This window comes from Arachis ipaensis, chromosome B06, assembly GCF_000816755.2.
Source record: "Arachis ipaensis cultivar K30076 chromosome B06, Araip1.1, whole genome shotgun sequence".
Classification (NCBI taxonomy): domain Eukaryota; kingdom Viridiplantae; phylum Streptophyta; class Magnoliopsida; order Fabales; family Fabaceae; genus Arachis; species Arachis ipaensis.
Window position 1 is genome coordinate 124,042,932 of NC_029790.2, and position 22,872 is coordinate 124,065,803.

Sequence of the window (22,872 nt, forward strand, 5' to 3'; positions counted from 1 at the left end):
AAAAACCCTGCGTGTAAGTACTATTTTGCCCCCAAGTCTTTCGCGCTTCCTGGGTGGCAGTTTTAAATAGTTTACCTTCCACTTTTTCCTCCTTTTGCGCTCTTGTTTCTTCCATTTCCTTGCTATCTCCTTCCTCTTCCCTTGGGAATTCTAGAGTGTTGTTGCGGTTTTCTTCGAACATCTTCCTCTCATTCTTCTAGCTTCAATGAATTCAGGTAATCCTCTGGCTCCTCTCTTTTCTGCTATGTTTATTGTGTGTTTGTTGTATCTGCTTAGTGTCCTTGCTGTTTTGTTTGGAATTTGTTGTTATGCGGCCTTTTGATGCTAGGTAGATATTGTGTTTGGATGATGACTTGGGCCATTGAGCTCTCCCAATATGACTTGCAATATGAGCCCCGACATGCAATCAAGGCGCAAGCGATGGCAGATTTCTTGGTAGAGGTAACGGGTGATCCCCCCGAGGAAACGGGCACACGGTGGAGGCTCCACGTAGACGGTGCCTTCAACCAAACGTCCGGGGGAGCCGGGGTCATCTTAGAGAGCTCAGCGGGAGTCATTTATGAGCAATCGACCAAGTTCGAATTCCCCGTGTCGAACAATCAAGCGGAATATGAAGCCCTCTTAGGTGGACTAACACTAGCTCGGGAAGTCGGGGCAACAAGGCTGGAAGTATGCAGCGACTCGCAAGTCGTCACCTCGCAAGTAAACGGAAGCTATCAAGCCAGGGACCCCCTCCTACAAAAATATTTGGAAAAGGTTAGAGAATTGACAAGACAGTTCCAAGAGGTCACGGTCCAGCACGTCCCAAGAGAAAGGAACACACGGGCAGACCTCCTGTCTAAACTAGCGAGCACGAAGCCAGGAACGGGCAACCAATCTCTCATCCAGGGCATGGTGAAGGAACCAACGGTTGCCCTCCATTTGACGGAGTCAAGCCCCTCTTGGTTGGACCCCATCACAAACTTCCTGGAACACGGCAAGTTACCTGACGATGAGAAAGCAACCAAAACGTTGAGAAGGGAGGCAGCCAGATACGCAATCGTACAAGGGCAACTGTTCAGAAAGGGGCTCAGCCAACCCCTATTGAAGTGCTTACATCCCGATCAGACAGACTATGTACTTAGAGAAGTCCACGAGGGATGCTGCGGCCACCACATCGGGGGCAAAGCCCTAGCAAGGAAGCTCATCCGAGCTGGATATTACTGGCCATCAATGATGAGAGACTCCAAAGAATTTGTCAGGAAATGCGTAAAGTGTCAAGAAAACGCCAACTTTCACAAAGCGCCGGCTTCCGAGCTGAGTTTACTGACGTCTACACGACCTTTCGCTCAATAGGGAGTCGACCTCCTAGGACCTTTCCCAGTTGGCCCAGGATAAGTTAAATATCTCATAGTCGCCATCGACTACTACACCAAATGGATAGAGGCGGAACCACTAGCCAGCATATCCTCATCCAATTGCAGGAAGTTCATGTGGAGACAAGTGATAACCCGTTTCGGTATACCGGAGGTCATCATTTCGGACAATGGGACGCAGTTCACTGATAAGAAGTTCACGGAATTCCTCACCGGCCTGGGCATAAAACAAAAGTTTTCCTCAGTAGAACATCCCCAGACAAACGGACAAGGAGAGTCCGCAAACAAAGTCATCCTGATGGTCCTCAAGAAACGCTTAGACAACAAGAAAGGCGCATGGGCCGACGAGCTCGCTTCGGTCCTCTGGTCCTACCGGACAACCGAGCAAAGCTCCACCGGGGAAACCCCCTTCCGCCTAACGTACGGGGTCGACGCAGTGATACCCGTGGAAATTGGCGAACCGAGTCCACGGCTACTTCTCGCAGGAGTAGACGAAGCGGTGGAAAAGGACCTGGTGGAAGAGACCAGAGAGATGGCCCACTTGTCAGAAACAGCATTAAAACAAAGAATAACTCTGCGCTACAACACTAAAGTCCTCAGGAGGGATTTTGGGGAAAGAGACCTCGTCCTACGACGCAACGACGTCGGTTTACCGACCCCAGGAGAAGGAAAACTGGCGGCAAATTGGGAAGGTCCCTACAGAATCAAGGAAGTGCTCGGTAAAGGCGCCTACAAGCTGGAAAGACTCGACGGCAGGGAGATCCCGAGAACATGGAACGCAGGTAACCTGAGGAGATTCTATTCGTAGCTCGGGCTCACCGACCAAGCGGCCTATTAAGCTGGGTAGAGTCTTGCCTTGATCAAATGTTAATTCCCAATTATTCACTTTTATCAAATGCCTATTGTGTTCATAAACTTGCCTAGCTAACGACTAATTCTTACTTGTCCAAATTCTTCCATCTATTATCTTCCAACACGTACCTCACGAGATCGTACTCGTAAACGGCAATCCGGGACTGATCACCCCGGAAAGCCAACGGAACCACAGCCATATCGAGCGGCTTCATAAATAAAACCACAACGGTTCTAATCGGATTACCAACGCAAACGGCAAAACGGGCACAAGCAATAAGCCTGCCCCGAAAAGACGGTAACGAAAATTAAACGCCAAACAAGATAAACGATAATAATGGTAAGTCGACCAAGCAACTAGTTAAGCATAAAAGTGATAAACTCACAACGAAATGTTCAACAAATCCACACCAAACCAGTTACAAGAGATCACTTTCTAGGCATGTCAACAATCTTGCCGTCCTGGATCATTTTGAAGACCCCAATAGCCAATGTGTCGAAGTCGGGAGCCACGATCTTCACCTGGGCCTTTAGAGCGTCCTCAGTCATGGAGATCGCGTTCTTCCCTTGCTCCTTGGTCACTTTAAGCTTCTTCTTGAGCTCCTCGACCTCGACTTTAGCGGCTTTAGCCAACGAAACGGCTTGGTCACGCTCCTTCTCCAAGACCGCCACCCGACCCTGAGCGGCATTCAGCTGGCTCTCCAGGGTCATTTCCCGCTCGGCTAAGCGGGCCACCGTCTCGTCGGAAGCCTTCAATTTCTCTGCGGCAGATGACGCCTTCTCCTCAGAAGCCTTGAGCTTCTCCCCCATCTCGGACAACTGACTCTGGAGCAGCTCGACTTGCACCTTAAAGTCATTGTTCGCCTTGCCTGAGGACTCAAGTTTCCTCTGGAAAGCCTGCATTTCCGACAACTCGAACTCAGCCTTTCGAGCTATCACGGCCCCCCGGAGCAAAGTACGGTACATCCATCTCGCCTGTCCAGCCAGGTCGGTTCCATGAAAATGCTCCTCCGTCCCAGGGATCAGCTGGGAGTCAATAAACTTTGTAGCATCAAAATTTCTTTCCATAATGGTGAGAGTCCCTTCCGGGCTGGCAGACGCCCTCCGCTTCTTAGGGGTGTGGATAAGTTCCACATCATCATCTTCCTGATGGGTAGAGGACGAATGCCCACCAACGACCACCTCATCGGGAATGGGGGAAGCCTGCGCCCCTGCCGAGTTCTTCTCCGACATACCGGTATCCTGGGGAGAGGGCACAGCCTGATGCTCCTTCTCCCCGGAAGGGCTCCCCGACTTCCCGGCATCTTCCTCTTCGGCCTTCTCTTCATCACTGTCCTCGAAGAAGGTCTTCATCAAATTTTCAAGCCCCGTTACTGAGGCAGACATCTCCACTGCAGCAAACAGATAAACACATCAGTCGTTAGATCAAGTAAAACAAGCGATGATAAACAGTACAAGCACAAAACAAAACGACTCACGGATATAGCTCCTGGCGGCCTCCCGTTCACCCATGAGGAGATGGGGGTTCACGGGGTTCTTCCCAAAAAGGGCAAACAACACATCGGCTATTTTCTTATCTACAGGGGACATCCCTTTATACGTCACCTTAATAAAAGAATTAGACCCCGCCCCAAAACTCCAATAAGTTGGGATGAGGCGCTCCCCCTCTAACGATAACCAAAAGGGATGGCGACCTTTAGCGGGGCGAGCTTTGAAGAATTTGTCTTTGAACCCATGGTAAGAGTCCTCAAACAGACCAAATATCCTCCGACCTTGGGCAGACCGGAAAGAAAGGAAACCTTTTCTCGCCTTCCCTTGTTTGGAGGGGTTGGTGAGACTGAAGAAAAAGAGGAAGACATCCACTGACGCCGGCAGCTCGAGATATTCACAAACCATCTCGAAACAGCGGATAGAAGCCCAGCTGTTCGGATGGAGCTGCGACGGCGACACGGATATCCGATTGAGGAGCGACATCTGAAAGTCAGAGAAGGGTAGGCGAACGCCGACCTGGGTGAACATGGCCTTGTAAAACCAGATCCAGTCAGCGACCCGGGGAGAACGGAGGTTGATCTCGTACAACCGCTCGTTGGGGGCAGGAACGAAGGTCTCGTAGTTGGTCTCCTCGTCTGTCCCCCCACATAGGTACCCGGCTTGTCAGAATTCTGTCAGCTCTTCCAGATTCATCTGGTTAAGCGAGTCCTTTACGTCTGAGGTCACCCAGGCGTAGGGGTCGTAGTTTGCACCAGAGGTAGAAGTCCGGGCGACGACGCAAGGCATACCTACAGTGGTGGTACCACTCCATTAGTCTATGAGGTCGGGAGCCCGGATAAAACCCAGAAACCATGTTTACCCTACTCAACAGTTAAGATCGAGCATGGCCAAAGCTACATATATCCCACAAGTCACCTAAAAACCTACCCTGGAATGGTACCCCTCCCCTAACATATCTACCTAGCATCGAAAGGCCGCATAACAACAAATTTTTGTTTTCCTCCGTCCTGTCCTTTAGAGGCCGGGGTCTCGATAGTATCCCCTTCTCGGCTATCTGTTGGTAAACTTCCGTGATTGGTGCCGTGAGGGGGGTGTAGTTGGTAAACTTCCCGACTCGGGGGAATGGCTTAGGTGCCTTACTTGGACCGCCGTCCCTGGCGTGTTCCTTTTGTCTTTCTCCACCCTCGTAGTGTCGGGTTTGGTTGTAGGGGGGTTGCCGTTTATTGGCAGCCACGACCCGGCTGACTTCTTCGTCGTTAATATACTCCTTAGCCACGCATTGGATCTCCTGCATTGTCCATACTGGCTTTGTGGTGAGGTGCTTTCTGAAATCCTCATTCAGGAGCCCGTTTGTCAAGCACAAGCTTGCCACGGAGTCCGTCAATCCGTCGATTTCTAAGCATTCGTCGTTGAAACGGTCTAAGTACTTCCTGGTCGGCTCTCCGGCTCTCTGGGTCACTCCCAGCAGATTGATCGGATGCTTGGCTTTGGCGATCCTGGTCGTGAACTGAGCGAGGAAGGCGTGGCTGATGTCGGAGAATTGGGTCACCGAGCCCTGCGGGAGGTTATTGAACCACCGTATTGCAGGTCCTGCTAGGGTGACCGGAAAAGCGCGGCACCTCACCTCGTCTCCCACTCCTTCTAGGTTCATCCTGGCCTCGAAGGCCGTAAGGTGTTCCAGTGGGTCTTGCGTTCCATCGTACCTCATGTCCGTTGGCTTGTCAAAGTGCTTTGGTAGCCGGACCTCGAGTATGGCGGTGGAAAGGGGTCGCTCCCATTATTACGGGTCCTCGGGTTCCCGTCGTTCTTCCTTCGTAGCTCTCCCGACGAGTGTCCTCATCCTCGCGGTTCGCGGTATGCCGCCTCTCACGTGTGGCGTAGATGACGGGGTCACGACATCTTCTCGCGCGCCGTCTCCCCTCGGTGCTTTCGGACTCAGCTTGGGGGGTAGGCGTGCGTCTGGAGCGACTCCTGGAGCGAGAGCGGGAGTGACTCTGCTCTGGGGTGCGTTGGTCGCGTTCCCTATCTGCTAACCGGCGTTCTAGGTCTTGTATTCTGTGGCGTAACTCTTGCATTATTCTGGCGTGGTTGTCTCCGGTCCCCCGAAGGGGCGTCCCTCATGTGATTGGGTTGCGTCCCTCGGGGGCGACCTTGGATGTTGTCGGGTTTCCGTCCCGGCGGCGTCGCCTCCAGGTACGGCCTCGCAGCCTGTCCCAGTTTGGACTAGCACGAAGTCCATGGACAAGTCCCCACAGATGGCGCCAATGTTCGGTAGGTCGGTTACCGGACGGTTCGGGTTGAAATCCTCGGAGATGGTAGGGGCTCGTCAGGTTGTGGACTACCGGCCAGGGGTGTGCGAGATCCCGAGTACTTCGTGTAAAAAAGGGGGGTGCCACCTGCAAAGATACTCCGACGCTCTAGTCAGTCAAGTGTGCAGGCAAAAAATGGGAGAATGATGTGTGACGCACCTTTGGGGAGGGGTAGGACCCTCCCCATATATACCATGTCAGAGGTGGGTCCCACAAGGGCAGACCCACCTTCCTCGAAGCTTCCTTCACACAGCTGTAGCGGAGCTGTCAGAGACGCGTATCCGGGTGAGAGGTTGAACAGTTCAAACCCGACCGTTCGGGTCGGGTGGTCCACGGGTCGGGTCGGCCCGTATGCTGTTTGGGCCAGGCCGTAACAATGATGAAGGAGATATTGAAGAAGGACTACAAATATGCGAGTAGAGCATTATTAGAAAGTTAATAACGGATAAACCCATCAACCAAAGCTAGGTTCAAAGTGCAATGTTGAACATAGGGAGGAAACTAGAGAGTTTTCAAATGAAAGAAATACAAAGTAAGTTATTTCAGTTTTTCTTTAAAAAGGAAGCAGACATGAAAAAGGTATTTAAAGGGAGTCCATGAATCTTTAGAAACTCATGGCGTATGCTGAAGAAATGGGAAAGGAACATAGATCCAACAAACATGGAGTTTAACAGCAGAGGTAAAAGTTCAGATCAAGAATTTATTGGAGTACTATAAAACAGTCAAACTAGGGAGGCAGCTGGCCGCTGTGGTTGGGGAAGTAATGGAGTACAATCTTTTTGAAGGAGAAAATGGTAAAAAAAAATTTATCAAGGCAAAAATAAGAATGAAGATTGACCAACCAGTTAAGATGGGAACAAACATAGGCTGCAAAATCGATGGAATAACTTGGGTGGACTTTAAGTATGAGAAGCTCCCAACTTTTTGTTATTTCTGCAGGATGATAGGGCACGATGAAGGAATCTGTGAAAAGGCAGAGGAGCAAGAAGGTGGTAGCCAAAGCAAATCAAAAGAACTGGAGCATGGCTAAGAGCAGATGTGGTGGGAATGAAGATCGAAGAAAAGGGGACAAAAGAAAACAGCAAAGACGGGAGAACAAGTGATCCACAAAGAAGAAAAGGAGAGGGTAGGGGGAATACAGAGAAATTACTGGAAAAGCTAGAAAAACTAACAGTCTCGGAGACAAGAAGACTAGAAAAGGAGAAAGACGACAATCAGCCTACAACAGAGGAAAGGAAAAAGGAAAACAAAAGAGGATGTGAAGAGAAGGTGATAGAGATAGAAAGGAAAGACAGCAATCCATATCAAATAGAAAATACAAAAGAACATAATAACCTGATCACAGTAATAAACACAAGCAAATTAGGAATGGAAGAAACAAAAGAAAAACCAGAGACCGAGAAAGAAAAGACAAAAGGTGCAAAAAAGTGGACATAGTAAAAGGAAATGGAAGAGAAGAGCTAGAGAAACAGAAACAAAAGAAGAAAGAACCATGAAGGGGGAAGTATTTCAAGGAAAAAGGAAGGCAGAAGAAGCAATAGCAATGGAGATTAAAGATGGAGGAGCTCTAACAAAGAAATAATACACCACACTAAAAGCGGCAGAGGCTGTCACACAGCCCTGCCAAAACCAATGAGGCTGATAAGTTGGAACTGCCGTGGGATTGGGAACCCATGGACAGTTAGAGCGTTAAATAAGCTCTTGAGACAAAAGTTTTCGACCTTGTCTTTTTAATGGAGACAAGGAAAAAAGATAATAAGATTAGTAAATTAAGAAGAAGAGGAGGACTTGAAAATGTGATAGGAGTGGACTATAAAGGAGGAGGAAGAAGTAGATCAGGCGGGCTTACAGTGTTATAAGGAAATATAATATCAGTGAAGATTGCATCTATGTCACAAAACCACATAGATATGATAATCAACACAAAGGAGAACAATTACAAATGGAGAGCCATAGGTTTTTATGGATGTCCAGAAGCTGCAAACAAACACAAATCCTGGGAGCTTTTTAACTCACTCAGTCATGCCTACAACATGCCATGGATGATTTTTGGAGACTTCAACCAAGTTTTACAACAAGGAGACAAGCATGGAGGATTACCAGTCACATACACACAAACTAGAGGTTTTCAAGAAGCACTACAAATTAATGAACTTTTAGCTCTTGGGTTTGTAGGTCATGCTTTCACTTGGTCAAACAATCAAGGAGGGGATTCAAATGTACAAGAGAGGCTGGACAGAGCAATTACAAATATAGACTAGAAGAAAATTTTTTCCCACGCAATTGTACAATACCTCCAATAGTATAGGTCTGATCACTGCCCTATTTTGGCGGACATGTATGGAAAGATAGAAAGAAAAAGGAGAGAGTATATTTTCAGATTTGAAGAAGTTTGGTTGGGAAATGAAGGTTGCACAGAGGTTGTTAAGAGAACCTGGATCCTAGACAGCCAGTCAATGGAAGAGAAAATAACAAATTGCAGCAGAACTTTAGAGGAATGGGGCAAGGAGAACTTTGGACACATCCCAAGAATGATAAAATAAAAAAAAGAGTTAGAAGAGCTCCAACATCTCCGTGATATGTTAGGTACCTTGGGGGAAGAGTAAATTTATATACTGTATACTGTCAGAGGTGGGCCCAATGAGGGCAGGCCCACGTTCTTAGGGACTTTACCTCACAGCCATGCGTGAACTGTCCGGGTCCGGGTTGACGCTCTTGTCAGTAATGTGCAGGCGAAAAGGGGTGATGTGATATGTTAGGTACCTTGGGGGAAGAGTAAATCTTCCCCTTATATACTGTCAGAGGTGGGCCCAATGAGGGCAGGCCCACGTTCTTAGGGACTTTACCTCACAGCCATGCGTGAACTGTCCGGGACGCGTGTCCGGGTTGGTCGCGGGACGCGTGTCCGGGTCGGATGGCGCTCGGGTCGGGCCGAACCGTAGGGGGTTTGGGCCAGGCCATAACAATAATTTTTCTTCCTTCAATAATTTTTCTTGTTACCAAAACCTTGCAATTTACCTCTTCTGGAGTTATAATTTGCCACATTTGTTTTAGGAAATAGAGCAGCGCCAGCTGGGCGCGCTTCATGATTTTTTTAAAAGCAATTCATTGTTACGCTTAACAACAAGAAGACAAGAAATTGACTTAGAATATTTTTTAAATTCTTTTTCTCGATACTGCTGCTACAGGAGCATAGTCGAGGCATGAAAGGTCGGAAAATTTTTCTCTAACATGTCATTATCAGTTATCTTTTTCCCAGATAATTTTATTCGTGAGGTAATTTGGAACATTATTGAATCGTATTCATTTACGGATTTAAAATCCTGTAGACGTAAGTGCGTCCACTCATATCGGGTTTGAGGAAGTATCACTTCTTTTGATGATTATACCTTTTTTCAAGGTTTTTCCACATATTTGCAGGATCTTTTAGTGTAAGATATTCATTTTTCAATTTTTTGTCAAGATGACCACAAAGGAAGATAATGGTTTGCCTTTATCCTTTGGGATGTATTATTTTCAGCCTTAATGGTATTTCTTAGATCCATTGAATCAAGATGGATTTCAACATCTAGTATCCATGATAAATACTTGTTCCAAATATATCAAGAGCATTAAATTCAAGATGAGAGAGATTTGATATAATGAAAATTTATTATCTGAATCTTCTTAAAATTTGATCAGAATCTCGTGCTGATAACGTATTGTAAAATAAATAAATAAGAAAAAAATATAAAATAAAAAGGTATAAATAGAAGACCATAATATTAATGTTTACCAATACTATTATCTCACTATAATAAAAGTGATTTATATATTTTTACTAATATTATATATGTTGCAGCTTATACTCACAAAGAGATAGAGAAAAGAGAGAAAGTTATTATATATATGAAAGAGAAGAGTATTTTGTTGCACACTTATACATGTATTGTTTAAGACCTCCCCACTATTTATACACACACAATGTTTATTTTTTCAACTTCATTTAAGTTTAGTTTAACTTGAGAGCTTTTCATTCTATCGTAAAAAAATACAGCCGCTCATATAATGAATCAAAGTTACATATCATTAATTGAATGGATATCCACATCCATATCACAATACTTTTTAGAATATGTTTTTGTCATTTTTATCTCTTAAAGTCTTAATAATATTACTAATTTTGGGAACTTTTTTGTAAAATTTTTTAAGTTACTCAAAAATTAAATACTTTACCATGTTTAAAAGAAAAAAAAAAAAGAAAAAACTATGTAAAAAACCTAGTCACGTGATAGTGACTTCGTGTGCTACCCTGCTCCTTCGGGTTAGGGACGAAAAAGAAATGACGACTCCTAAATCAAGTCACTAATGGTTGTAGAAAAAAACAGACGAATTAAAGGTGAGATGAAAATTATTCGACCTTCTCCACCGCTTAGCCGCAACCGTGACGACAGTTCCAACTTCCAAGAGAAACTCAAAGTTCTCCCCATTATCTCGTTAGTTCACGAGATAAACAACTTTATATTCGAGAATTTGCTACATCTCTCACAGTTTGATAAACTTGACTGTGACTTTGACTTCATCTTCTGTTTTTATTGTTAATAAATATAAATAATAACAACTATTAATTAATTAATCATATAAAAAGTTAAAAATTTTATCTTGTCCAAGAATCACATTCCTCATCCATCTCCTATGCCTCTCTGATCAGATTATAAAGTCAATGGTTTCGATTTGAGAATTGGCACAAGTCATAATAATCTTCTTTGCAACCCTAACTTTTGTTCTTCAGGTATACTTATTTTATTTCCTCTGTTATGCTTATGTTCATTGATATTTGATTCTTGTTTAGTGCATATATTTAAAATTATTTTATTACATTTTTGGGGCTAGTATTTCTTTTTCTTCTTTTTTCTTTTTCCCGTAATTAGTAGTGAGTAATATTTTTTTCTTCTCCATAATTCCATTTCTTGCAACCAAAACCCTAGAATGTGTTGATTTTCTTTCCTGTTCTCGCAGGATAGGTTGATTTTAGTATTTTACCCATCAAAAGAGAACAATATATAATTTCTTTGATGGGCACGGTAGAGACACCATCGAAAAACCCAGCTGGGTGTTCATCTCCTTCGCCAGAAAATGACAAGAATGAGCTCAGAGAAGCTCTTTGTGCTCTGAAAGGAGGAGCAATAGAAAACGGAGTAGGTTTTTCAAGTCATGGAAGCCAAGGTGATGATGATGATGGTGGTGGAGGTGGTGTTGAATTGGTTAAGAACAGGGTTAGGTGTGGCTCTGTTGGGAGAGAAGTGGAAGATGGTTGTCAAGGTTTGGCTGATTCGGAGATGAATGGGGTCTCCTCTTTGTTGAAAATGAAAGGAAGTGGGAGACGGTTGACGTATTCCTTTGGAAGTGATAGTGGAGATTCTGAGAAGTTGAACTATGGAAGTGGTGGTTCTTTTGGTGTTGGAATGGAAAGAGGAAGAAAATATTGGAAGAGAAGTGAAGAAGAAGGTGATCAATTTGGAAAAATTGTGAGTAAAGATGTTCCGGTTACTGAGACAAGTGAGAATAGGGACTTGGATGTGGAAGATTTGGGTGAAGAAGGACATGGGTTTTCTGTTGGTGATTTTGTTTGGGGTAAAATTAAGAGTCATCCTTGGTGGCCTGGCCAAATTTATGACCCTTCAGATGCATCGGATTTTGCTTTGAAGTTAAGACAGAAGAACAGACTCCTTGTGGCCTACTTTGGGGACGGAACCTTTGCTTGGTGCCATCCTTCTCAATTGAAGTTGTTTCGGGAGAACTTTCAGGATATGGTGAAGCAGAGTAGCTCAAGGTCTTTTGTCAATGCTGTGCAGGAAGCTGTAAATGAAGTGGGGAGGCTGGTAGAGATCAAAACAAATTGTTGTCCATGTGCTTCGGAGGAAACTAGGTCTGACTTTGCTCTGCCATTGGCTAAGAATGCTGGAATCAAGGAAGGAGTTCTTGTGCCTGGAAATGGTGTAGAGAGATTTTTGGATTTTCTGATTAACCCAGCAGAGTTACTTTCTCGAGTAAAACAAATTGCGGAAATTATTGCCGTTACTAATACGCTGGACCTGGAAATCTTGAAGGCTCGGCTTTCAGCCTTTCATCTAGCAAGAGGAGGTTATAAGTTACCTAAGTATGAAGAACCCCTGCCAGTTCCTGGGCTTGAAGATAGTTCAATGGATGAAAGAGTAGATGTAGGTAACATTCAGGGTGGAGTGGAAGCACATGTCCAAGGGCCATCCGAAGACGACTACTCTACTGTGCCAACGAACCCAGAGTCTCGTGAACTGAGTTACTCTCATGAGATTTCAGGACATAGGTCGACTCATAGGATTAAACAGAAAAGCATTGCTGAAATTTTGAGGGAAAACGAAGTTGTTAGTACCAAAAGCAAGGAGGAAGGTACAATGGAAAAAATGAAGGTTAAAAGTAAGAGGAAAAGCAGTGAGGATGCAGTGGCTTCTAAACCATTGCAGAAGAGGAAAGAATCACTCCCGAGCACTGATAGAAATTTGACAAATGCTGCAAATGATGTCAGTATTGGCAAGGTAAAAAGAGATAAGGGCACACCATCACAGTTGAAGGAGAAGAAAGAAGCTTTTGGGAATGAAAACAATAGAAGTGGGAGGAAAAAGAAGCCTAAAGAAGGGAATCCCAAAGAACAAAATGAGAAGGGTTCTTTGTCAAGAGAAAGGAAGAAAAGCAAGTACTTGTCCCCTCCCTTCACTGCTCCAGCCAAAGGGCAGAGGAAGGAAGACTTAGATAAAGAATCCCATAATGATTCTGACAAAGCTCATGTTTCTGAAGCAATGCCCAGAGCAGGCAACCAGTTTCATAAGTCCCCTGAACCTCCAAAATTTAACGGTGAGGCAGTTCATAAGTCCCCTGAAAGTTCAAACTACCAAACATCAGAAGACAATAACAAGGTTATTGATCCAGCAAAAGTAGAGACTCCTGCAGTGGAAGTTTTATCCAAAGTTCGCCATGCAGCTATAAATCCATTAGTACCTGGGGAAATCAGTTCTCTTGAAAATTTTGTGGACTTTGTTTCTGTCTTTAGAAGCTCATTGTATCAGGAAGGATCCTACTACAAGGTATACAAGAAGCACCAACGTGGCAGGAAGAGAAAGAACCCAGAATCTGAACTTAGGAAGCTGAAGAAAGATGAAAAGCAAACCAATCAGATATCACCTAATGACGTTTCTGAGCCGAGAAAGCGAAGAAGGAAGGAAACAATGTCTGGAGTACCTGAAGATCAGAAGCAAGCTGCTGAAGCTAAGGCTGTCAAAGGGAGTGATGAAAATGTTTCATCAGTTGCACTTTTGGTCTCATTTGAGCCTGGATCCTCTCTGCCTTCAAAATCTGACCTTATCACACTGTATAGCAAGTTCGGGGCGCTGAACGAATCGGCAACAACTGTATTCTCTAGTAATTACTCTGCTCAAGTGTCTTTTCTGAAAGCTTCTGATGCCAAAATAGCCTTGAACCATTCGCAAAGTGCAAGCCCTTTCGGATCTTCCAAAGTCAGATTCAAGCTCAGTTACCTTTCTGCTGAATCCAAGTCTGCGAAAAAGGGCGAAAAATCAAAGTCCAAAGCATCTCAGGTTAAGGAGAAAGATAAGACTCCAACCAAGCCATCTGATTCGTTGTCCCCGAAGAAGGAAGCATCCCAATTGAACCACATAAAGCAGAAGCTCGAGTATCTGTCTTCGATACTTGAAGCATCAAATGGGAAATCACAAGCTATGGAGACAAAATTGAAGAGCGGGATTAAAGAGCTTTTGGAGGACGTGAACAAAATGGTTGACTCATCATCATCATAGATCGTAATACATGGAATATTGGTAAAGTGATACATATGTAGCTAATAATCAGCTTAGGTTTAAGATTTGTTGTTTTCTTTAGAGGTTTCTGTTTGTTTCGTTTTTGTGCTTAGATTTATTTCAGAGGAAAATTTTTTCATTTTCTTGTGTAGAGTATGTAATATGTTGTATGCATAGTCTGTATAAACCAAAAAGCCTTTTAGATCATCGTGTCTGTTATCATAGTGATGAAAACAGCTTTTAAAGGATCATTTCTTTTAACCTGACTCTCACTCGTGTGTGAAGAAACAATTGATTCCTTTTATGGTATCATTTTTATTTTTTGATGCATTGGCAGTTGACTAGACAAAGAGACGTGGAACATATTTGTAGAAATATGTAGTTTTCATTTCTCGTTTGGCCTTGCCATATATAGGCAAGTTGAACATCCCTTTTATTTTTATTGTTTCTTCTATTATGTCGATTGGGTTATATATAATATCAGAGAAGCAGTTATATTATTGGAAACTTTATAAAGGTATGCCACTGTGGTAGTGTACTAGTGTACCTTTGTGTGGTGTCATACCCTTGTGATACGACGTATGGAGTATGGACTACGGATCGGTGAGGTATTTTTGGTCTTTTTTTTGTTTTTGGGTTTTTCAACTTCATTTAAGTTTAGTTTAACTTGAGAGCTTTTCATTCTATCGTAAAAAAATACAGCCGCTCATATAATGAATCAAAGTTACATATCATTAATTGAATGGATATCCACATCCATATCACAATACTTTTTAGAATATGTTTTTGTCATTTTTATCTCTTAAAGTCTTAATAATATTACTAATTTTGGGAACTTTTTTGTAAAATTTTTTAAGTTACTCAAAAATTAAATACTTTACCATGTTTAAAAGAAAAAAAAAAAAGAAAAAACTATGTAAAAAACCTAGTCACGTGATAGTGACTTCGTGTGCTACCCTGCTCCTTCGGGTTAGGGACGAAAAAGAAATGACGACTCCTAAATCAAGTCACTAATGGTTGTAGAAAAAAACAGACGAATTAAAGGTGAGATGAAAATTATTCGACCTTCTCCACCGCTTAGCCGCAACCGTGACGACAGTTCCAACTTCCAAGAGAAACTCAAAGTTCTCCCCATTATCTCGTTAGTTCACGAGATAAACAACTTTATATTCGAGAATTTGCTACATCTCTCACAGTTTGATAAACTTGACTGTGACTTTGACTTCATCTTCTGTTTTTATTGTTAATAAATATAAATAATAACAACTATTAATTAATTAATCATATAAAAAGTTAAAAATTTTATCTTGTCCAAGAATCACATTCCTCATCCATCTCCTATGCCTCTCTGATCAGATTATAAAGTCAATGGTTTCGATTTGAGAATTGGCACAAGTCATAATAATCTTCTTTGCAACCCTAACTTTTGTTCTTCAGGTATACTTATTTTATTTCCTCTGTTATGCTTATGTTCATTGATATTTGATTCTTGTTTAGTGCATATATTTAAAATTATTTTATTACATTTTTGGGGCTAGTATTTCTTTTTCTTCTTTTTTCTTTTTCCCGTAATTAGTAGTGAGTAATATTTTTTTCTTCTCCATAATTCCATTTCTTGCAACCAAAACCCTAGAATGTGTTGATTTTCTTTCCTGTTCTCGCAGGATAGGTTGATTTTAGTATTTTACCCATCAAAAGAGAACAATATATAATTTCTTTGATGGGCACGGTAGAGACACCATCGAAAAACCCAGCTGGGTGTTCATCTCCTTCGCCAGAAAATGACAAGAATGAGCTCAGAGAAGCTCTTTGTGCTCTGAAAGGAGGAGCAATAGAAAACGGAGTAGGTTTTTCAAGTCATGGAAGCCAAGGTGATGATGATGATGGTGGTGGAGGTGGTGTTGAATTGGTTAAGAACAGGGTTAGGTGTGGCTCTGTTGGGAGAGAAGTGGAAGATGGTTGTCAAGGTTTGGCTGATTCGGAGATGAATGGGGTCTCCTCTTTGTTGAAAATGAAAGGAAGTGGGAGACGGTTGACGTATTCCTTTGGAAGTGATAGTGGAGATTCTGAGAAGTTGAACTATGGAAGTGGTGGTTCTTTTGGTGTTGGAATGGAAAGAGGAAGAAAATATTGGAAGAGAAGTGAAGAAGAAGGTGATCAATTTGGAAAAATTGTGAGTAAAGATGTTCCGGTTACTGAGACAAGTGAGAATAGGGACTTGGATGTGGAAGATTTGGGTGAAGAAGGACATGGGTTTTCTGTTGGTGATTTTGTTTGGGGTAAAATTAAGAGTCATCCTTGGTGGCCTGGCCAAATTTATGACCCTTCAGATGCATCGGATTTTGCTTTGAAGTTAAGACAGAAGAACAGACTCCTTGTGGCCTACTTTGGGGACGGAACCTTTGCTTGGTGCCATCCTTCTCAATTGAAGTTGTTTCGGGAGAACTTTCAGGATATGGTGAAGCAGAGTAGCTCAAGGTCTTTTGTCAATGCTGTGCAGGAAGCTGTAAATGAAGTGGGGAGGCTGGTAGAGATCAAAACAAATTGTTGTCCATGTGCTTCGGAGGAAACTAGGTCTGACTTTGCTCTGCCATTGGCTAAGAATGCTGGAATCAAGGAAGGAGTTCTTGTGCCTGGAAATGGTGTAGAGAGATTTTTGGATTTTCTGATTAACCCAGCAGAGTTACTTTCTCGAGTAAAACAAATTGCGGAAATTATTGCCGTTACTAATACGCTGGACCTGGAAATCTTGAAGGCTCGGCTTTCAGCCTTTCATCTAGCAAGAGGAGGTTATAAGTTACCTAAGTATGAAGAACCCCTGCCAGTTCCTGGGCTTGAAGATAGTTCAATGGATGAAAGAGTAGATGTAGGTAACATTCAGGGTGGAGTGGAAGCACATGTCCAAGGGCCATCCGAAGACGACTACTCTACTGTGCCAACGAACCCAGAGTCTCGTGAACTGAGTTACTCTCATGAGATTTCAGGACATAGGTCGACTCATAGGATTAAACAGAAAAGCATTGCTGAAATTTTGAGGGAAAACGAAGTTGTTAGTACCAAAAGCAAGGAGGAAGGTACAATGGAAAAAATGAAGGTTAAAAGTAAGAGGAAAAGCAGTGAGGATGCAGTGGCTTCTAAACCATTGCAGAAGAGGAAAGAATCACTCCCGAGCACTGATAGAAATTTGACAAATGCTGCAAATGATGTCAGTATTGGCAAGGTAAAAAGAGATAAGGGCACACCATCACAGTTGAAGGAGAAGAAAGAAGCTTTTGGGAATGAAAACAATAGAAGTGGGAGGAAAAAGAAGCCTAAAGAAGGGAATCCCAAAGAACAAAATGAGAAGGGTTCTTTGTCAAGAGAAAGGAAGAAAAGCAAGTACTTGTCCCCTCCCTTCACTGCTCCAGCCAAAGGGCAGAGGAAGGAAGACTTAGATAAAGAATCCCATAATGATTCTGACAAAGCTCATGTTTCTGAAGCAATGCCCAGAGCAGGCAACCAGTTTCATAAGTCCCCTGAACCTCCAAAATTTAACGGTGAGGCAGTTCATAAGTCCCCTGAAAGTTCAAACTACCAAACATCAGAAGACAATAACAAGGTTATTGATCCAGCAAAAGTAGAGACTCCTGCAGTGGAAGTTTTATCCAAAGTTCGCCATGCAGCTATAAATCCATTAGTACCTGGGGAAATCAGTTCTCTTGAAAATTTTGTGGACTTTGTTTCTGTCTTTAGAAGCTCATTGTATCAGGAAGGATCCTACTACAAGGTATACAAGAAGCACCAACGTGGCAGGAAGAGAAAGAACCCAGAATCTGAACTTAGGAAGCTGAAGAAAGATGAAAAGCAAACCAATCAGATATCACCTAATGACGTTTCTGAGCCGAGAAAGCGAAGAAGGAAGGAAACAATGTCTGGAGTACCTGAAGATCAGAAGCAAGCTGCTGAAGCTAAGGCTGTCAAAGGGAGTGATGAAAATGTTTCATCAGTTGCACTTTTGGTCTCATTTGAGCCTGGATCCTCTCTGCCTTCAAAATCTGACCTTATCACACTGTATAGCAAGTTCGGGGCGCTGAACGAATCGGCAACAACTGTATTCTCTAGTAATTACTCTGCTCAAGTGTCTTTTCTGAAAGCTTCTGATGCCAAAATAGCCTTGAACCATTCGCAAAGTGCAAGCCCTTTCGGATCTTCCAAAGTCAGATTCAAGCTCAGTTACCTTTCTGCTGAATCCAAGTCTGCGAAAAAGGGCGAAAAATCAAAGTCCAAAGCATCTCAGGTTAAGGAGAAAGATAAGACTCCAACCAAGCCATCTGATTCGTTGTCCCCGAAGAAGGAAGCATCCCAATTGAACCACATAAAGCAGAAGCTCGAGTATCTGTCTTCGATACTTGAAGCATCAAATGGGAAATCACAAGCTATGGAGACAAAATTGAAGAGCGGGATTAAAGAGCTTTTGGAGGACGTGAACAAAATGGTTGACTCATCATCATCATAGATCGTAATACATGGAATATTGGTAAAGTGATACATATGTAGCTAATAATCAGCTTAGGTTTAAGATTTGTTGTTTTCTTTAGAGGTTTCTGTTTGTTTCGTTTTTGTGCTTAGATTTATTTCAGAGGAAAATTTTTTCATTTTCTTGCATAGAGTATGTAATATGTTGTATGCATAGTCTGTATAAACCAAAAAGCCTTTTAGATCATCGTGTCTGTTATCATAGTGATGAAAACAGCTTTTAAAGGATCATTTCTTTTAACCTGACTCTCACTCGTGTGTGAAGAAACAATTGATTCCTTTTATGGTATCATTTTTATTTTTTGATGCATTGGCAGTTGACTAGACAAAGAGACGTGGAACATATTTGTAGAAATATGTAGTTTTCATTTCTCGTTTGGCCTTGCCATATATAGGCAAGCCCTTTTATCCTTTTATTTTTATTGTTTCTTCTATTATGTCGATTGGGTTATATATAATATCAGAGAAGCAGTTATATTATTGGAAACTGTATGCCACTCAACTATTTTCTATTTTGTTATGTAGTCTGACAAAAAAAGTTAGTTGTACACTTCTTTTTAAAAAAAATTAACTAAAATGTTTGTTAAAAGTATGAATTATATAAACCTTTAAATGAAAATTTGATCTGCATGATTTAGTCCTTAATATGCGTGGAGAAAAAAAATCACTCAAGCTTTTAATAAAATCTTCCGACTAGGAAAAAAAACAAGCCTTAACTATTTTGTTATGTAGTCTGACAAAAAAAGTTAGTTGTACACTTCTTTTTAAAAAAAATTAACTAAAATGTTTGTTAAAAATAAAAAGTATGAATTATGAGTAGCTGGATAATATAAATTCAGAATCGTAACTGTACCTACTCTCTGCGTACACATATGTTAATTAATTATTAGCTAAATAATAGATTAAACTTAGTATTTTAGAATTAACTTGCAACATATTATGCAAGTAAACTCAAGATATTTAAATATGACAATTTTCAATTTATGAAATAAAAATGAGAGAAATTATTTTGAGGACTAATGTGATTTGTGTTCTTTAATTTTAGAGGTTAAAATAAGTCATGAATAGAAATTTAAGGATCAATTTGAATCACTTAAAATGATAATATACTAGTGACATGTGGACAAATTTTGTAATAACACATAGCACATCATTAATATGTAGAAACGTATTATAATACGTGGCACTATCATTTATGTCTATATGCCATGTGTCACTAACAAACACATTATCCCTTCATTTCACATGGTTGAGTGCTGTTTGGACCATGGTTTTGAAAACAAGTACTCACGATTTCCGTTTTAGCGTTGGACGTCTCTACTCCAACGTTGCACGGCTGAGCTTAATTTCCATACTTTATTTTCTGTTTTGACTTTCAAGTGTCACGCCTTCTAGTGTTCGTGGGAGGGGACAATTGGTTTGGCGTGCCACGTTTGCTCTCTCATGTAGCACGACTAAGCTTGATTTCATCACTTCGTGGCTAGGGAGCTCTCTTTTTGGTTTAGAGAGTTCTCTGAGTTGCTTCTCCATTCTTGCTCTTCTTTCTCAAAGTGATTCCTGGCCTCTTTTTTCTTTAATCTTTGCCAATTCTCTTTTAAATTCTTCTATAATAAATGAACGCACACTAACTCAAAGTATTGCTCAATTAACCGTGAAATCATTGTTTATCTTGCAATAATTCTTAGTTTATTGAATAAAATTCTAACAAAAAAAATACTAAAGATGCAAATGTATCACAACACCAAACTTAATATTTTGCTTGTCTTCAAGCAAAAGAGAAGAAAAGAATTGTTTTAGATGAAAGGGGGTTGAAACATTCTTGAAGCTCATGTCCTTCTTAAGAGTGGGGTTTAGCCAATCATGTGAGTATCACTGATTCTCTCTATCTTTAATGAGTATTGTATTCCTGGGAGTGGATGATTCCTGAGAGCGTGTGTGGTTCAAGTATTACTTTGTTATTCAGATTCTATTTTCATGGGAATCAAATATATTTAGGGGAAAGATGGGAATTAAAATCATGGTATTTTGACTCCCTGGAATCAAACTTGCTTGGAAATAACTTTTCAAACTTTGAACCAAACATGGAAATATGATATCCCCATTTTAAAATTCCTAAGAATTATTTATAATTTCTCCAACCACATACACCCCTAAGAGTTAAGGCTCAGATAACATTATGAGATCCTTTTTTTAAGCTTTTTGTTGATCCTTGAATCATTGTTTTGTACTAGAGAGCTTTTCGGGTTGACAACTCTAAATGTTTCATTTTCAAGGCAACTTTTCATTGTGGGCGTTCGATCGGTAATCTCGGGCCAGTTGGCTCAAGTTTTAACGGGTGATAAGGCACCCCTCGGATCTAATTACCCAAGCCACTCCTTGATACGTTCGCACTACAAGCATATAGTTAAAGATTTTAAACTCCCGGCCATCGATGTTCAGAGCCTCTTTGAACTTATAAATATTTTGTCTCAAGGGAACTCTTGATGGTGGGTTTTCGATCAGTAATCCTGGACCATTTGGTTAAAGTTACCAGGTGATGAAGCACTCCTCAAATGTCGCCGGAGCCCTATCCTTGGACAATCACACCACACACTCATAATTGGATTCTTTAACCATTGATGCTCAGAGCTTTACAACCTCTAATCTTTAACTTGATTTTCTTTGTTCTATTTTCTTGCTATTTCTTTTCTCTCTTCCTTTTTTTTTTTGCAATTCAAGTAGTTCAAGGATCTTTTCTTTTGGTCAGAAATCTCATAATACTTCTCTAAGCCTCATATTCATAAGGAATCATCCTTCCTTTTCATACAAGATCATCAATCCTTTTAGCTCAATCCATGTTCATCACACTTAATGTACCACCACTTATCATTAGAGGACTTTTATTTATCAAATTCAACTTTTCTCCATCTAAACAACTCTTTTTCATATGATTAGAGTGCTTAAGAGGACTTTTACAAGTAGTAAATTTAGCAGACAAGACATGGTGTAAGAAAACATGAAAATAGAAAAATCAAAATAGAAAACACATGAAAGAATTAAAGTTGGGATCTTAAAGGAAACGAAATCACCTTAATCATCGTTGTTGTCTTCATCCTCTCTAAGGCTATGTAGAGTATAGCCTCCAACACCAAACTTAGAATGGTTGCTTGTCCTCAAAAAAAAAAAAATAGTGGTGATGGAAATAGGAATAAATATGATTATCAAGTGAAAACAATCAAGAATAATGCAGAGGCTTATTTAAACGAAACAAACCAAATTAAAACAAAACAAAATGAAAGATAAAATAATGTAAAATAAATAGGTTGCTAATGTGTTTGCATGGGGGATGGACTTGCTGGGTGAAGTGTGGCAACACCAAACTTGGTGTGAAAACACCAAACTTAGTGTGACACAATCAATGTGAGGCTGGGCCGAGTACCCAGTGAAATACAAACCTCATGTTGGTGTAGCGACACCAAACTTAATCCATGAAACACATACACAACTTTAAACAAAGCAAAAAGAAAGATGAAAAAAAAAATACCGAACGTTGAGTTACCTCCCAACAAGCGCTCTTTTAATGTCATTAGCTTGACTTTTGGTTCTTAAATTTTCTTCCTCTTCTTCCAGTTGGTTAAGAGGAATGACTTTAGTGGACATCAGGAGAAAAAGAATACCCACCAAAAAGCAACTCCTATACAACTCTCTGATTCACTAGTACCAAATAAAGCATATTCAAGTATTGGGGGGAGAGACTTCAATTCATATGTGGGTGGTGTATTCAGATTTTTCTTCCCAGAAGCTTGCATGCATAGAGTTGAAGAGACATGTATGGCTTTCTCCTTAATGATTGGAATGTGCAAGCATAGACTGTGCATGGCTTCTTCCTTTATTTGTGTATCTTTCTCTTCTTCCATGTGTGAGGGTGGAGAGTTTTCTAATTCACTGGAATATGAACTCCTTTGATTAATTTCGTCACCTTCTTTTTTAGGGATTTGCATTGCTTATCTTGGGAAGGAGTTTGCTTGTTCCTCTATCACATGCTTGGTAATCAATTCCACATGTTTTTTCAGTTTTTTTTTTCTATTTATTCTCATCTCATATGTGCAACGTTGAGTGTATTGAGTAAACTCAGCAATAGTATTCTCTAGTCTTTTCATGGCAAGTTCAAGAGATGATGATTCTTGATGAGAATAAAGACATGATGGTTCTTGATATGCATAGGGAGATAATGCTTCTTTGTATGAATAGGGAGATGATAGTTCTTGATATGGATAGAGAGGTGGCGGTTCATGATATGAATAAGGAGATGATGGTTCTTGATATGAGTAAAGATATGATGGTTCTTGATAGATGAAATATAGAACACTGAAATTTCCTTGGTCTAGACTTTTCTAACCAAAATCCAGATAGTTCCTCCATCCACAGTAATATGAATCATTCCTTGAGTGTGAGTAGTAACCCACGTGATCTCTCTCCATTATTTTTCTTAGCACAAAATACAAAACTGAATCAAAAGCACCATGTGGTAAACTGAGAGAA

The 22,872-nt window shown here is 41.4% G+C and overlaps 2 protein-coding genes across 4 annotated transcripts; both read left to right on the forward strand.

Annotated features, from left to right (window-relative positions):
- LOC107605335 lies at positions 10,623–14,166 on the forward strand. 2 transcript variants are annotated; one of them, XM_016307188.2, is made up of 2 exons: positions 10,623–10,778; positions 11,006–14,166. In XM_016307188.2, exon 2 carries the CDS (start codon positions 11,062–11,064, stop codon positions 13,834–13,836), a length of 2,775 nt encoding a protein of 924 aa, XP_016162674.1. In that variant the 5' UTR covers positions 10,623–10,778; positions 11,006–11,061; the 3' UTR covers positions 13,837–14,166. The 2 variants fall into 2 exon arrangements, with proteins under 2 accessions (XP_016162674.1, XP_016162675.1); XM_016307189.2 differs by having other exon boundaries at positions 10,625–10,778; positions 11,011–14,166.
- Positions 15,118–18,661, forward strand: LOC107605334. Of its 2 annotated transcripts, none has more exons than XM_016307186.2 (2): positions 15,118–15,273; positions 15,501–18,661. In XM_016307186.2, the coding sequence occupies exon 2, from the start codon at positions 15,557–15,559 to the stop codon at positions 18,329–18,331; it is 2,775 nt and encodes a 924-aa protein (XP_016162672.1). In that variant the 5' UTR covers positions 15,118–15,273; positions 15,501–15,556; the 3' UTR covers positions 18,332–18,661. The 2 variants fall into 2 exon arrangements, with proteins under 2 accessions (XP_016162672.1, XP_016162673.1); XM_016307187.2 differs by having other exon boundaries at positions 15,119–15,273; positions 15,506–18,661.